The following is a 15000-nucleotide window of genomic DNA, read 5'->3' on the forward strand; positions in this document are numbered from 1 at the left end:
GGGGGTGGAGTGCCACCAGCCCATCTGCGACGAGCACCACTGCCAGTAACATCGCCTCGACTGTGGCACACTCCACAGAGTCCGTGGCTGAAAGGAGGCGGAAAGATTTCAATCACAATAAATCGTCTGCTGCCATCAGCCCCATCAAAACCATGTGAGGATGCTCTCTCTCTCTCTCTCTCTCTCTCTCTCTCTCTCTCTCTCTCTCTCTCTCTCTCTCTCTCTCTCTCTCTCTCCTTATCTCAATGTTTCTCTATCACTCCTCTCTTTGTATCGCTCCCTCTCTCTCTCTCTCTCTCTCTCTCTCTCTCTCTCTCTCTCTCTCTCTCTCTCTCTCTCTCTCTTGTAATCTATCTATCTATATATCTATCTATATGTCTGTCTATCTGGTATCTATCACCTATCCATATTTATCTGTTCATCTATATATCTATCCATCCATCCATATATCTATCCATCAAATATATATATATATATATATATATATATATATATATATATATATATATATATATATATATATATTATATATATGTATCTACCTTCCTTTCAAATAGTCCTCTTCATTTTATTTATTTATTTATTTATTTATTTATTTATGACTCTAGACTCTAGTTTCCTTCTTGCTCAATCTTTTAGAGTTTTTTTTTTATCCCAGTATTTTAAAAATAATTTGTGTCACATCAGAAGCCCATCCATTCTGTTGCAAATAAAATAAGAAGAAAAAAGTCGTTTCGAATGGTTCATTGCAGCACTATAGAAGACCATTAGTTATCTGATGACGACACAAATCGAACATCTTTAGTGTTTTTTCGTTTGTTGTTTCGGTTGATTTGTTATTGTTTTTTTTTTTACCATACATACAATAGATATCACGGTGAAATAAAATTCACGACTTCAAACCAAATCCAGACAAATGTTGGGAAATTCCGACCCAGCAAATCTGATCTGGTTTTGGTGTGATCTGGTTTTGGTGTGATCTGGTTTTGGTGTGATCTGGTTTTGGTCTGATCTGGTTTTGGTGTGATCTGGTTTTGGTGTGATCTGGTTTTGGTGTGATCTGGTTTTGGTCTGATCTGGTTTTGGTGTGATCTGGTTTTGGTGTGATCTGGTTTTGGTGTGATCTGGTTTTGGTGTGATCTGGTTTTGGTGTGATCTGGTTTTGGTGTGATCTGGTTTTGGTGTGATCTGGTTTTGGTGAGACAAAAAAAATAATTATGTTTTATATTTCACTTTTATTGTTCATAATATTATATAGTCGCGATATCATATAATTTAAAAAGTTTTGATGATTCAATTTAAATAATAGAATTTTGCTCTTTTTTTTTTCATTAATCAAATTAGTTGTCTTTGACACGCAAAAAATATGTTTGAAATTTTAAAACTCAGTTTAAAAAAGAAAGAAAATTTTGTCTGTGAGATAAAATGAAATGAAAGGGTTAGTTATTCAGACATTCTCGCGTTCTCTATAACTCCATCTTTATATTTCACACTGTCCAAGTTAGTTTGTGTTTTTCCAACATTCCACTACCATGGTAGTTTTCCTATCACTCTGTCACAATGCCAATATTCTGCCACTCTCTCATAATATCAATGATCTTAACACTGTCACAATTTAGTTGTCGCAAAAAAAAATATGTTTGAAATATTAAACCTCAGTAAAACAAAAACAACACCAAAAAAAAAAACCACACAAAAAAAGAAATTATGTCTTTGAGATAATAATGAAAAATGGGTTAGTTATTTAGACATTCTTGCATTCTCCATAATTCCATCTTTATATTTCACACTTGCCAAATTAGTTTGTGTTTTTCAACGGCTCAAATCTCACAACTTTTTTTTTTTTTTTGAATTTATTTTTGTAAACTGATGTGGTAGCTCGGTCCTTGTTATTCTGGTAAGGTCTTTAAACTTAAAACCTCCTTTTTTTATGTTCTGATTTACTATTGGCGGTGGTGGGGGGGGGGAGGGTGTCTGTCCTTCGGGATTCTGAAACAGGCAGTCTGGGAATGGAATTTGCAAATTTGACGGGGTTTTGTTTAACGAAATCGGGTCGAACGCCGAACCCGAACGCCGAACCCGAACGGATATAGCCTTCTCACGTGACCATGAACGAGATCTGGATAGTGAAGACTCTCAAGCGGTATGCAGCATCGGATCTAAGGTCACGTGATAGAGGATAGCTTGGGTTGCTGTTGGCTTGTGTTAGGGGAGGGGCAAGGTCAGTGTCATTCAATAGTATATAATTGTGCATGTGGCGCTCTATACAGAGAGAAAATTATAAATTGATTACGGGGAAGGTGGGGGGAGGGGGGGGGGGTTGACCCACAAACGATCGAGGTGTTGGGCTTCGGGTAGACCATGATACGAAATCAAAGAGAAAGGCCGCTGGTACTTGGATGGTGGAAATGGTTGGGGGGGGGGGGGGGGTAGTGACAATCAGCATGGGATGTATATATTAACATTAATAATATAGGCAATAGATGACCAGGGATGTGTATTGTTTGTATATGTTTGTGTGTGTGTGTGTGTGTGTGTGTGTGTGTGTGTGTGTGCGCGCGCGCGTGTGTGTGTGTGTGAAAGGGATTACACAAAAACACCTTTCTCTGTAGCTTCCAAATGATTACGTATACGATAAATTTGACACCCACATTGTTTGAATCAGCTCACTAATTAATTCCTGGGCCTTGAGATGGTGACGCAACTATTACATACAAGACCTTGCAGTCGAGACGGCAGGGCTTTTGGGTTACACAACCACTATTTACCCATCGGTCAGCGGTACTCTTTGATGTATACAACACTCACCGCCTTTACGCAAAGCCGCCTGCCCATAAATCAAGAGATGGTCTCCTAACTGTTCACAAGCGAACTGTCAAACGAGCAATCGATGATTGGATAAGAATCTCAAGATCTCATATAATAAGGTAAGTTTTGGAGAGGTGATATCCCCCACCCGTCATCGGACAGAACTTTCATTGCGTTATATCATATGAGCTCCGCCTCCTCTTTCTATTCCGGAGTGACGAGATTAGACGAGAGGACGCGAGAGAAAAAAATGGTCACGTGTTGGGCAAGTCGTTCGTTAGGCGAGCTTCGGTGTCTAACTATAACTCCGTATTGAAAAGTAAAGTTTAACCATCCATTGGTTTCTGATTACATATACAATTCCGATTCAAAATGTAAACAATGCTTAACATTGCGTAGTAAATGGATCCACCAAGTTTCTGTTTGCAGACAAGAACATGTCCTTGGAAGTGTTTGTCGATGTTTGGGATTTCACCGATATTTTATTTTGGAATTTCGCCTTAAAGTATTCCTTTTTTTTGGGGGGTGGGGGGGGGGGGGTTCCATTTTTAGTTGTTTTTTCTATCTGCTGTCCCTGCTCTCCTGTAGATTGAGATTTTCACATTGCCCAAATAGCCAAAACAACAGCTTAGAATTATTTGGGCAATATTGTCCCCCATACAATTCCCATTGAGTAAGTTAAAACTAAAAACGTTGAAAATGTAATTTATGATAGAACATGTTTGTTTATTTTGTATTTGTAATATAAATATGTCTTTCCAGGTACCTGTTGTCCAGCCACTCTCAAGACAGCAGTCTGATTTCCTCATCTTCCTCTCCCAGCGGCATACAGTCCCCGCCCGAGGACCTCAACAACACCCTGGTACCCTTGGGAGGTCTAGCCTCAACTGCTGGGGGTCGCAGACAGAGCTTATCTTGGCGTAAGGCCATTTTTGAAAGGGTTTGCACACCACAGCACGCTGCACACCACGAAGGTAGGTCTCGTTCGGTATTTTTGTGTTGTTTTCGTTTTTGGTTATTTATTTTTTTAACACTCTGCCGCAGTGGCAGTACTTAATTTGATACCGATTATTCTATCACTCTGTCACATTGCCAATATCCTGATAGGGAATGAGATTAGCGGAAGAGTAGGGTCCCTTGATTGGACGTCACCCATAGTCTGTGACGTTCTGTCTCTAATAACTTTTCCGCCGGTGACGTCACAGACTATGGGTGACGTCCAATCAAGGGACGCTACTCTTCCGCTAATCTCATTCCCTATACTCTGTCATATTATCAATGATCTTAACACTCTGCCACAAAAGGTAATATTTCCTACATTCCACCACAATGGCAATTTTCCTAACACACTGTCACATTGGCAATATTCTACCACTCTGCCATATTATCAACGATCTTAACACTCTGCCACAAAAGGCAAATATTTTTACTAACGCTCCGCCATAATGACAGAAATACTCTGAAAAATCACAAATACCAATTTTTCAGAGATGATGATCATTGTTTGTTTGGATTTTTTCTTGTTCATAGTACGCATTGTACAAGTGCTCGTGTACTCTTCTTTAATTTTGTTTTTCCATCTTACATTCGTCATGGTCCTAAATGTACGGCTATGTGGTTTTGTGATATATATGACACTCGCTTTCGGATCGGAAGGTCCTGTGTTCGAGCCTCGCTCAGCGCATAGTCGAGTCCTTGGAAAAGACTCTTTACTCACATTCTCTTACCTCACTCAGGTGTAAAATGAGTACCTGGCCGTTAACAGCGTTGTCTCTGTCCGAAAAAAATTCTAATATCGCCTAACAGGCGTCATCTTGTCCAGTCCTAGATGTTAAGTGATACTGTTGGCCAGAGACCCCTTGTAAAGCGCTTTGAGCACGTTTAGTGGATATTGCACTATACAAAAGCTTGATTTTTTTTTTTTTAATGTACCAGAACGATCCCCCCTGTCTGGACATTCGTTCTGATGATTGTTTACACTTCATAGCTCGATGCGTCGACTCCTCCGACTGTTTCCTTAACCAGCTAACCGCCGTATTCTAGAAAGACATATTATTAATTTAACAATTTGGCCAGAAAACTCGTCCTTCAAATATCGATCGATTTAAATGACCCTCATCTTGGCAAAAAAAAAACAAAAAAACTCTCAAACCTTGGACCTCGCGAGGTCTTCCTTAAATCCCAGGCTTGAGGGGTTTTTTTTTATTTTTTATTTTTGCCAAGATGAGAGTCATTTAAATCGATCGATATATGAAGGACGAGTTTTCTGGCCAAATTTTTATTTTGACTATACACGTGTTTCCAGATTTCGGCAGTTAACTGGTTAAAGGGACAGACAGATCGATCGATGACGTAAGACGAGGCCTTAGTTGTGTCTCTTTATTTTCTCTTAACATCAGCTGTTATTCTGTCATGGCAAGGTATAGATAGAATGAAGTTGACGTCACTCTGGTCTTTGTTATTGTTTTTTTTTTTTTTTTTTGCCACCCACGTTTATGAGTAATTCTCACTTAACTGTATTATCCACACTATAAAAGTTCATGGTTACACAAAGTTTTGTGTGCTGGTCCGTTATACTTCCGGATGGCGATGTTGTGAGCTTCTTGGCCAAGCGCATACTATCTATAGAGATGGCATAATATTACGAGAAGTTTGTAGTGATGCTATGCTATGCGTTGAGGCAAAATACTCTCAACTCCGAAAGCCAAATTAAACATTTCAACACGTAAAACTGTGTGTAACCTGTGACCTATAACCTTTATAGATAGAACGAAATTGACATCACTCAGCTGTTTGTTATTGTATTTAGCCAGCCATTTTTATGAGTAGCTTTCACGAAATTGTATCAATCAGACTTTAAACGGTCAAGGTAACACACCCTTTTGTATGTTGGTATGCTATATTCGGCTGGCGGAATGTTGTGAGTAAATTACCTAAATTTTTGTTCCGTTTCTTTCCTGTTTGTGTTTTTTAAGGGTTTTTTTTATTTTTTTTTGTTTTTGTTTTTGGTGAGGATGGGTTTGTTGTGTTTTTTGTTTGTTTGATTGTTATTTCGTTTTTCTTTCTTTTTTTTATTTTTATTTTCCTAGGGAAGGTAAATTATAGTTGATACAACGGAAGTCATGGTACGTCTTATAGTATTTAAAAAATAAATAATCTTTAAATTTAAGCCGTTCAATAATTTTAGAAAAAGGGCTCTTAAGTGACTTTGTCCAGATTTTTTGTTGTTAATATAACGCCGGATAGCCTCTTGTCCTTTAAAAGCTTCCATATGGTCATGGATTGCTTTCTCACTATCATATCACCAAAAAATGTATCGACACAGTACATAGACACCAGTACAATAAATGATTTCGCATCTTATTGTGCTAAATCCATGATTTATCCACACACACACAAAAAAAATGGTTCTTAGTACTTGTTTTGTAATATACATACAAAATAAGTAGCAAATTATAGATAAAAATGAAGATGACGTCACTCGGGTCTTTGTTTTTGTTTTTTGCCACCACATTTATGAGAAATTCTCACTAAACTATATTAATCAGATTATAAATGTTCATGGTTACACATAGTTTTGTGTGTTTGTACGTTATATCCGGCTAGTGGATTTTCTGAGGGGTTTTTTTTGGTTTGTTTTGTTTTTGTTTTTTTTGTTTTGTTTTGTTTTTTTGTTTTTTTGTTTTTTTTTATTTTGTTGGGGGGGGGGGGGGGGTTGGATAAACGCATAACTCTCAATACGTCATTAAAATCACCAAATGTCACTTACGACAGAAGTACGTAAAATCAGCGACGATACAGCAGCAGCTACTGTAGTAAGTATAATTCTCAATTGCCTTATTGCCCCACGGATACACACACGATAACCCGTATATACTATGACTTTACTATATGATTGCATGCAATGCTCCTCATTGTGTTCTCGATCGGGTATTACCGTATTGATTGGCAGGATTTACCACTCTTTAACTCACTCAACCCTAACACCGACTATATCCGTTGTTTACCCGGGTTACTTTTACGCCATGCCTATTTATTACATTTTTCTAATACAACTTAGAGGCGTAGTATTAAAGCTAATGTTTTTACTTTTTGCATGTTAATGATAGTTGAATAAAACTATCTATGTACATGCTCATTTTTAATACATTTTGTTTCCAATTTAGAAAAGTAGCAAAAATCTCTAGGATTGATTGAGTTAAGATCCATATTCGTTTCTAAATCTTTGTCTGGTTAATGAAAACCAACCAAGACAGACAAAGAAAAAAATGCAAATGTACGTAATTTGTTTATCGTCGTCTCAATAGTCTTTAAAATTTAAATAAAGTAAAATAAAAAAAAGAATGACTTTCGATAAAAGAGGTTTAATGATTTTCAAAAAGAGCAAGATTTTTTTTTCATATAATGTGGGATAGCCCACGTACTTACAAGGCGTCCATATATTATTATAATAAACAGTTATTTCTCAAATTGCCTTCTAGCCCCATGAATACACAATAATAGCCTTCAACAGTCGTGACGTCACTTCCCTCGTAGTGACGCATAAAAACTGAGCGACTGGTTCTAAACTATCGGAACAATGGCGGACGACCTTATGGAATACTTCTCCAACGAGCATAAAAGTGTGTCCAGAGGAGAAAATCTGATCATGTTTTGACTTTTATACATTCTGATCACATGACACGTGAAAAAGTTCTAGCCAGCATGGAGAATAAAAAGTACCGATTTTCTTTGTTTTGAACCAAACTGCTCGTTGCTGGGCGACGTGACATCAGACGATTGAATCCTATTGTGCGGCTATGTGGTCTTGTGGTATGACACTCGCTTTCGGATCGGAAGGTCCTGGGTTCGAGCCTCGCTCGGCGCATAGTTGAGTCCTTGGAAAAGACTCTTTACTCACATTTTCTCTTCGTACTCAGGTGTAAAATGAGTACCTGGCCGATAACAGCGTTGTCTCTGACCTTAAAAAATTGTTATACCGCCTAACAGGCGGAATGTCCCGTCTTAAGTGTTAAGTGTTGCTGTTGGCCAGGGACCCCTTGTAAAGCGCTTTGAGCACGTTTAGTGGATATAGCTATATAAAAGCTCAAGTTGTTTTTTTTTTTTGTTTTTTGTTTGTTTGTTTGTTTCTTTTTTGTTTTTGTTTTTTTTTTCTCGATAAAATTAATATAAAATAATCATTAAACGATTGTCACAATGGGCAAGATTTATTTCATAATATAATGTGGAATAGCCCACATGTACTTACAAAGCATCCATATATCATTATTATAATAAACAGTTATTTCTCAAATTGCCTTCTAACCCCATGAATACACGATAACCGTACCACTATGACTTTAAGACATGGTTGTATTTCTCCTAATTTTTGTAGGAGTTTTACCGTAATGATTGAGAGGATTTAACAACTCATTGCGCGGCTATGTGGTCCTTGTGGTCTGACTGGGTGGGGATCCTGACCTCCCATAGCGGGCAGGGGGGTCCATACTATGTCTTCTATCCCCTTATGTCTGTTTTCCGACATGCTTTCTGTCTTTGTCTTGGAATGAGATTACTTGGTTTTGTCCTGGCCCTGGCCGGAGTCCTGGCTGGGAGGGAAACAGTCAAATGCATAGTTATTGTTTTGAGAGATGATATTTTTTTCCTTGTAAATCATCTCTCTGTTATGTATTATTATATTTATTTTTAATGTATAATGTAAGTATTTGAGTGTATTCCTCTTTGTTGGATTTTGTGCTTGTGTCCTGATGAGACTTATAGGTGATCTCAAACGAAGTACATTGGTGGTATGCTCTTGGAATCTACATCTGATCCCTATTTGTTCCCAGTTCCCCTTTGTCTTACTTTCTCTTGGGTGCTTTAATTGTAATTCTAGAACTTTTTACTATCCCATTTTCTTCCTTTTTACTGGCGCTGATATAACCTAAATGTGTTTCAAGCGCCGTAAAACTCTTAAAAACAAACAACAACTTGTGGTCTGACACTCGCTTTCGGATCGGAAGGTCCGGGGGTTCGAGCCTCGTTTGGCGCATAGTTGAGTCCTTGGAAAAGGCTCCTCACTCACCTTCTCTCACCGTACTAAGTTGTAAAATATGAGTACCTGACCGTTAACAGCGTCGCCTTTGTCGGGAAAAAAAATATAATATCGCCTGACAGGCGTCATGTCCCGTCCTACATATTAAGTGTTGCTGTTGGTCAGGGACCCCTTGAGCGCTTTGAGCACGTTTAGTGGATAATGCTCTATCTAAATGCTCTAGTTTTAAGAAACCGACTTGAAATTATTCGATTCTAAATCTTTATCTGTTTTTTTTTTTTTTTTAAGAATCAAACAAACAAATGAAAATAATTGTAATAATTTGAAATCGCTCAAGACGTCTTAAAGCCATTTTATTGCTCGTCTGGCAAAGCTTGATGAATTTGTTTTGAAGGCTCTTAAAGAGATTAATTATGTTGTGGGCGTCATTGTTTATCATCATCCACTTCGTCAATATCGCAACCGTCAGCAGCACCACTAGAGTCAACACAACAATCATCATCTTCTTCGTCATCATCGTCGTCATCATCTTATCATCGTCGTCATCATCTTATCATCGTCGTCATCATCGTTATCATCACCATCATCATCTTTGTCGTTTTCATTATTATCATTATCGTCATCATCATTATCGTCGTTCCAATCATTATCGTCAGCGTCATTACCATCATCATCATCGTCGTCGTCGCTGCAGTCATCATCATAATCTTTATCATCATCATCATCATCATCACATCATCATCATCATCATCATCATCAACATCATCATCATCATTGTCGTCGTTGCAGTCATCATCATAATTTATCATTCATCATCATCATCATCATCTCATCATCATCTCATCATCATCATCATCATCAACATCATCATCATCATTGTCGTCGTTGCAGTCATCATCATAATCTTCATCATCATCATCATCATCATCATCATCACATCATCATCATCATCATCATCATCAACATCATCATCATCATTGTCGTCGTTGCAGTCATCATCATAATCTTCATCATCATCATCATCATCATCATCATCATCATCATCATCATCATCATCATCATCATCATCATCAACATCATCATCATCATTGTCGTCGTTGCAGTCATCATCATAATCTTCATCATCATCATCACCATCATCATCATCATCATCACATCATCATCATCATCATCATCAACATCATCATCATCATTGTCGTCGTTGCAGTCATCATCATAATCTTTATCATCATCATCATCATCATCATCATCATCATCATCATCATCATCATCATCATCATCATCAACGTCATGATGATCATCATCACGAGTCCCAACACTCATCTGTTGTTGTATTTGTAGAATTAATTGCAATATTAACAAGAGTAAAAAATAAAAAAAAAACAACTCTTGTTGCAGGAGGGAGCACTATTATTCCAGTCATCAATTACCGTTATTAAGCGCATTAAATGGCGAATATGTGGACTAACTTACTGCACCAAATATACGTTGTGTCAAATTAATGATAAGTTAAGCAGCAAACCCATTAATTGTTGGATGAAAAAAGAAACCCATGCCAAGCCTTCCACCAACACAGTCCGTCTATAATTTGCCCGCATAAATTAATTATGATTTGTGTGTCTCTCGCGGTTTGCAGTTTGGACCACATCATTCGGAAATGACGTTTGGCTTACCATTAAATCAAATAGTTTTTATTTTGTTTAGCTTGAAGTGGGTTCTATCTACGAATTGTAACAATAGGATTCAATAGTCGTAACGTCACTTCCTTCCTAATGACGCATGGTAACTTAGTAACACTGGCTCTAAACTATCGGAACAATGGCGGACGCCCTTATGAAATATTTCTCCGACGAGCATAAAAGTCTATCCAGAGGAGAAAAACAATATAAATATGATCTTGTTTTGACTTTTACACATTCTGATCACAAGACATATGAAAGGTTCTAGCCAGCTTGAAGAATAAAAAGGAATGATTTTCTTTGTTTAGAACCAAGATGGCCGCCGTTGCCGGGCGGCGTGACATCAGACTATTGAATCCAATTATTCGCTGTCCTCTGGTTAAGACTTTGATCTGTGGCAAAATGATATTTGCCTAATCAACAGTATTTAACAACGTTGCTCGATCACGAGGGATGGTTGGAGTGCGGGGGAACGGGAAAATTTGGAAAGAATATTTTGGTGAATTGTCTTCAGGATAACATGGAAAAATTGTTTCTGATCCCACCAAATTTATATGAATAAATCTCACTGCTCACTTTAATTTGCCTCGCCCCAAATCGCTCACATAAGACGTTTTGTCGAAGGCAGCCGCCATCCCGTTTATCGTATTGTGTGGGATTGGATTAACCATATTATTAATATTATTATTATTATTATGTGTTATGTGAATCGCGTCACAATGTGTAGTTTTACTTGGGTGATATTGGAGAGAGGTATGCTGGATGATCTTTGCCATCCTCTTAGGCTTCGGCTGCTGTTTACTTATTCGCTGGTCTGAAAATCCAATTTGCTGTGGGCCTCATTGTTGTAATGGAGATGCTCTCAAACCAACGCAAAAAAAAATAAAAATAATAATAATAATAATTCTGTCCATTACAGCAACGTTAAATTAAACCCATTATTGCATTCGGTTATCAGACCTGCATAAGATGCGGCTTGTCGGCGTCGGCAAATCGTTATTTATTTTCTGATTTGGATCTAAGTCTGTTTATCATTATTATTTGGATCGTTGTTGCCTCTTTCCCTGTGGTGATAAGAAGGTTATCTGAATATTATTAGGATGTCACTTTAGTGATTTTTTTTATTATTTTTTTTTTTGATTTTATTATTTTTTGTCATCACCATTACCATCATCTTCATCATCATCGTCGTCATCATCATCGTCATCATCATCGTCGTCATCATCATCATCATCATCATCATCATCATCATCATCATCATCATCATCATATCTTTAATAATAATAATAATAATAATAATAATAATAATAATAATAATAATAATAATATAATAATAATAATAATAATAATAATATAATAATAATAATAATAATAATAATAATAATATAATAATAATAATAATAATAATAATATATATATAATAATAATAATAATAATAATAATAATAATAATAATAATAATAATAATAATAATAATAATAATAATAGACTCTTATAGAGTGCACGGTATCCTCAACCATGAGGCTCTTGGCGCTTTCCATCAACGCAAAACAATACCGTCATAGATGGTGATGACTATGATAATGATGATGATTTTGATGATGAGAATGGTGATGATGATGATGGTAGTGGCGGTGCTGCTGCTGCTGCTGCTGCCATTCGGCCAGCTCACGGCCTCTCCAAAATTCTTCAAATCAGTATAAACTAGTTAAATATTGCTTCTCTAATTGTTCCGACCTTGCAGCCGAAACCATTCTGTAGATACTTCAACATGACGATGTCTTTTAACATCACTGTCAAAAAGTACTATCAAAAGATAGCAAACAACATGTATATTTCTAAAATCTGAACATTTCACTACATCGATTTGCTTCCCCCCCCCCCCCCCCCCCGACACACACACACACATACACACACACCCCAACCCGCAGGGAGGTACATACTGTGTCTTCTATCCCCCTATGTGTGTTTTCCAACATGCTTTCTGTCTTCGTCTTGGAATGAGATTACTTGGTTTTGTCCTGGCCCTGGCCGGATACCCTGGCTGGGAGGGAAACAGTCAAATGTGTAGTTAGTTTTGGGAGATGATATTTTTTTCCTTATATGAGTCCCAAGTCAGCAGCAACACGTAATATGTAAGAAGAGGCATTTATTATATATATATATTTTTTTTTTTTAATCTATTTGTCAATATGTTTACTTATTTATTTTAAGTTGGTTTTATTATTATTTAAAATTATTTATCTATTTATCCATCTATTTGTTTTGTTTTATGTTATTTTAAAATGTTATTACTTTCATCTCGACAGACAATGAAGAGAATGTCAGCGATGCTCAACCCAGTACTGGTACGGCTCCGTCTCATACAGAAGTCAGGGCGCTTTGGAAGAAGGTCATACTCGAAACGTTACTACTGATACGGATGGAAAAGGAGAACCACAACATTCGAGGTTTGTTTATCTTCCATTCTCGCTTTTTGCCTTTCGTTTTGATAGTGTTATAACGACGCTCACCCTAATGTCAGGTCTGATAACCCAATTCAGTATGGGCTCATTTTTATAATGGAAATCTCAAAAAAATTTTTTTTTTAAATGACGCAATATGAGTAGGTGACATCCAAAACGCAATAAGTCCCATGTTCATCATTCTAAGAAAACCGCAATTTTGTGTCATCTATATAGTGACTTAAAGAGGAATACACTTGTCTTATGTATCTCATAAAATGATACCCTGAGTGTTTTAAAACTCCAACTTTTCTCTGGTGATTCTATGGAGTCCAAAAGAGAGCTTGAGATTTTTAACTCATTTTCTATCAGAATGTGACTTAGGACGTTTTGAAAATCACCTACTCATCTAGTGTCTATTACAACAATGTTAAACTAGGCCCATGATTAAGCCCCGCAGAGCACGATTAACGTGGGTGTTTAGGCGCTATATAAATTCATTAATTTACTATAATTGGATTCGAATGTCAGACCTTCATATATGTACACGTCGTGTTAGAACCATGTTTGGTCCAATGTAATCGTAGCTATATATTCCCAATTGTCGCATCTTTCTTTGGATGTTGGGGTGGGGGTGGGGGGGGTGGGGGGGGGGGGGGCGTGTAATGGTTTGGTTTATCGGGGCTCTATGTTGGTTTGTGTCCTGCTTGTAGGACAGTCTTTGGTTTTATATTGAGCAAGTTCGGCGGGATGGAGGGGGAGGGAGGGGGTAATCATGGCAATATTGCATTACTTACTTACTTATCCGGATCCGTGACCAGCGCTTGTATGCACGTTGTCTATCATAGACCTCCACTAAGATATAATGTCCTCTGATACGGAGTACAAGGAGCTTGTAGGGATTTTTTTCGTGCGTCTATCTGGTCTAGTGGTATGACACTCGCTTTCGGATCGGAAGGTCATGGGTTCGAGCCTCGCGCTCGGCGCATAGTTGAGTCCTTGGAAAAGGCTCTTTACTCACATTCTCTCACCGTTCTCAAGTGTAAAAGGAGTACTTGGCCGTTAACAGCGTTGTTTTTCCCCGAAAATTGTAATATCGCCTAACAGGCGTCATGTCCCGTCCTACATGTTAAATGTTGCTGTTGACCAGGGACCCCTTGTAAAGCGCTTTAAGCACATTTAGTGGATTATTGCGCTTTATAAAGCTCAATTTATTATGATTATTTTGCTTGTTGATAGCCTCAAACTGGTCAAAAGCGTCAACCCTTGACGACCACTGTGTAGCCACTGTGTGTTATTAGGCTTTCAATGTGCCCTCGTCGCCACACATGGCCAAGAAAGCCCATTCTGATGGTTTTCATGATTTGGATGGGTTTCCCTTAATCTATGCAAAAATTTTACGTTTGTTATTCTATCTAGATCTTTATTGCATTAACCATATCGAATATAAAGTCAGATCCATTGGTAAAATTAAAAACACTTAAGACTACTGCAGTGTAGATGAATCTGAAATGTTGGAGAACATAACTATTTTTCTAATTTCCATAAATATTAGACTGTCACCTCCAAGGAAGCCTGACTGACTTATACTTATATTTTTATGTTTTTAATTTGCGTTCTCTGTCATATTTATTATCGTAAGCGGATTTATTTTTTTTTGTTTTGTTTTTGTTTTTGTTTTTTGTTTTGTTTTTTTTTTTGTTTATTTTTGTTTTGTTGAATTTTTGTCTTACAGCCAGTGCCTGGCATTACTTTTTATCTTTTGAAAAATGTAACTGGAAAGGGCATTTAAAGGAATGTTCTGTATCTGGGATATCGGGCGTTTCAACTACGAGACGGCGTGTTTGGCAGCTTAATATTGTTAACACAAGCATCAACAGAGATTTTTAAAAATAGTTAATAAATAAATAAATACAAAACAAATAGAAAGAAAATCAAGAAAAGAACTTAAATAAAACAACTAAATTAGCAATATCGTTTAACATCACCATCGCAGATAACCAAAAGTATTCCAAATTTCAGAGAATTTTAATTAT

General features: G+C 37.2%; 1 protein-coding gene across 2 annotated transcripts in view; it reads left to right on the forward strand.

Moving 5' to 3' along the window:
- The window catches only part of LOC144970149 (TBC1 domain family member 1-like), a 199198-nt gene that overhangs the window by 156927 nt on the left and 27271 nt on the right, over positions 1-15000 (forward strand). For both annotated transcript variants that reach the window (XM_078909434.1, XM_078909433.1), the window contains exons 11-13: positions 1-154; positions 3571-3782; positions 12830-12970. The exon at positions 1-154 is cut by the window's left edge and continues 157 nt beyond it. In XM_078909434.1, coding sequence (XP_078765560.1) covers positions 1-154; positions 3571-3782; positions 12830-12970 — 507 coding nt within the window. The remainder of the gene's footprint in view (positions 155-3570; positions 3783-12829; positions 12971-15000) is intronic.

Source organism: Berghia stephanieae, chromosome 4 (assembly GCF_034508935.2).
Source record: "Berghia stephanieae isolate SIO BIC M18660-M18661 chromosome 4, UCSD_Bste_1.3, whole genome shotgun sequence".
Classification (NCBI taxonomy): Eukaryota; Metazoa; Mollusca; class Gastropoda; order Nudibranchia; family Aeolidiidae; genus Berghia; species Berghia stephanieae.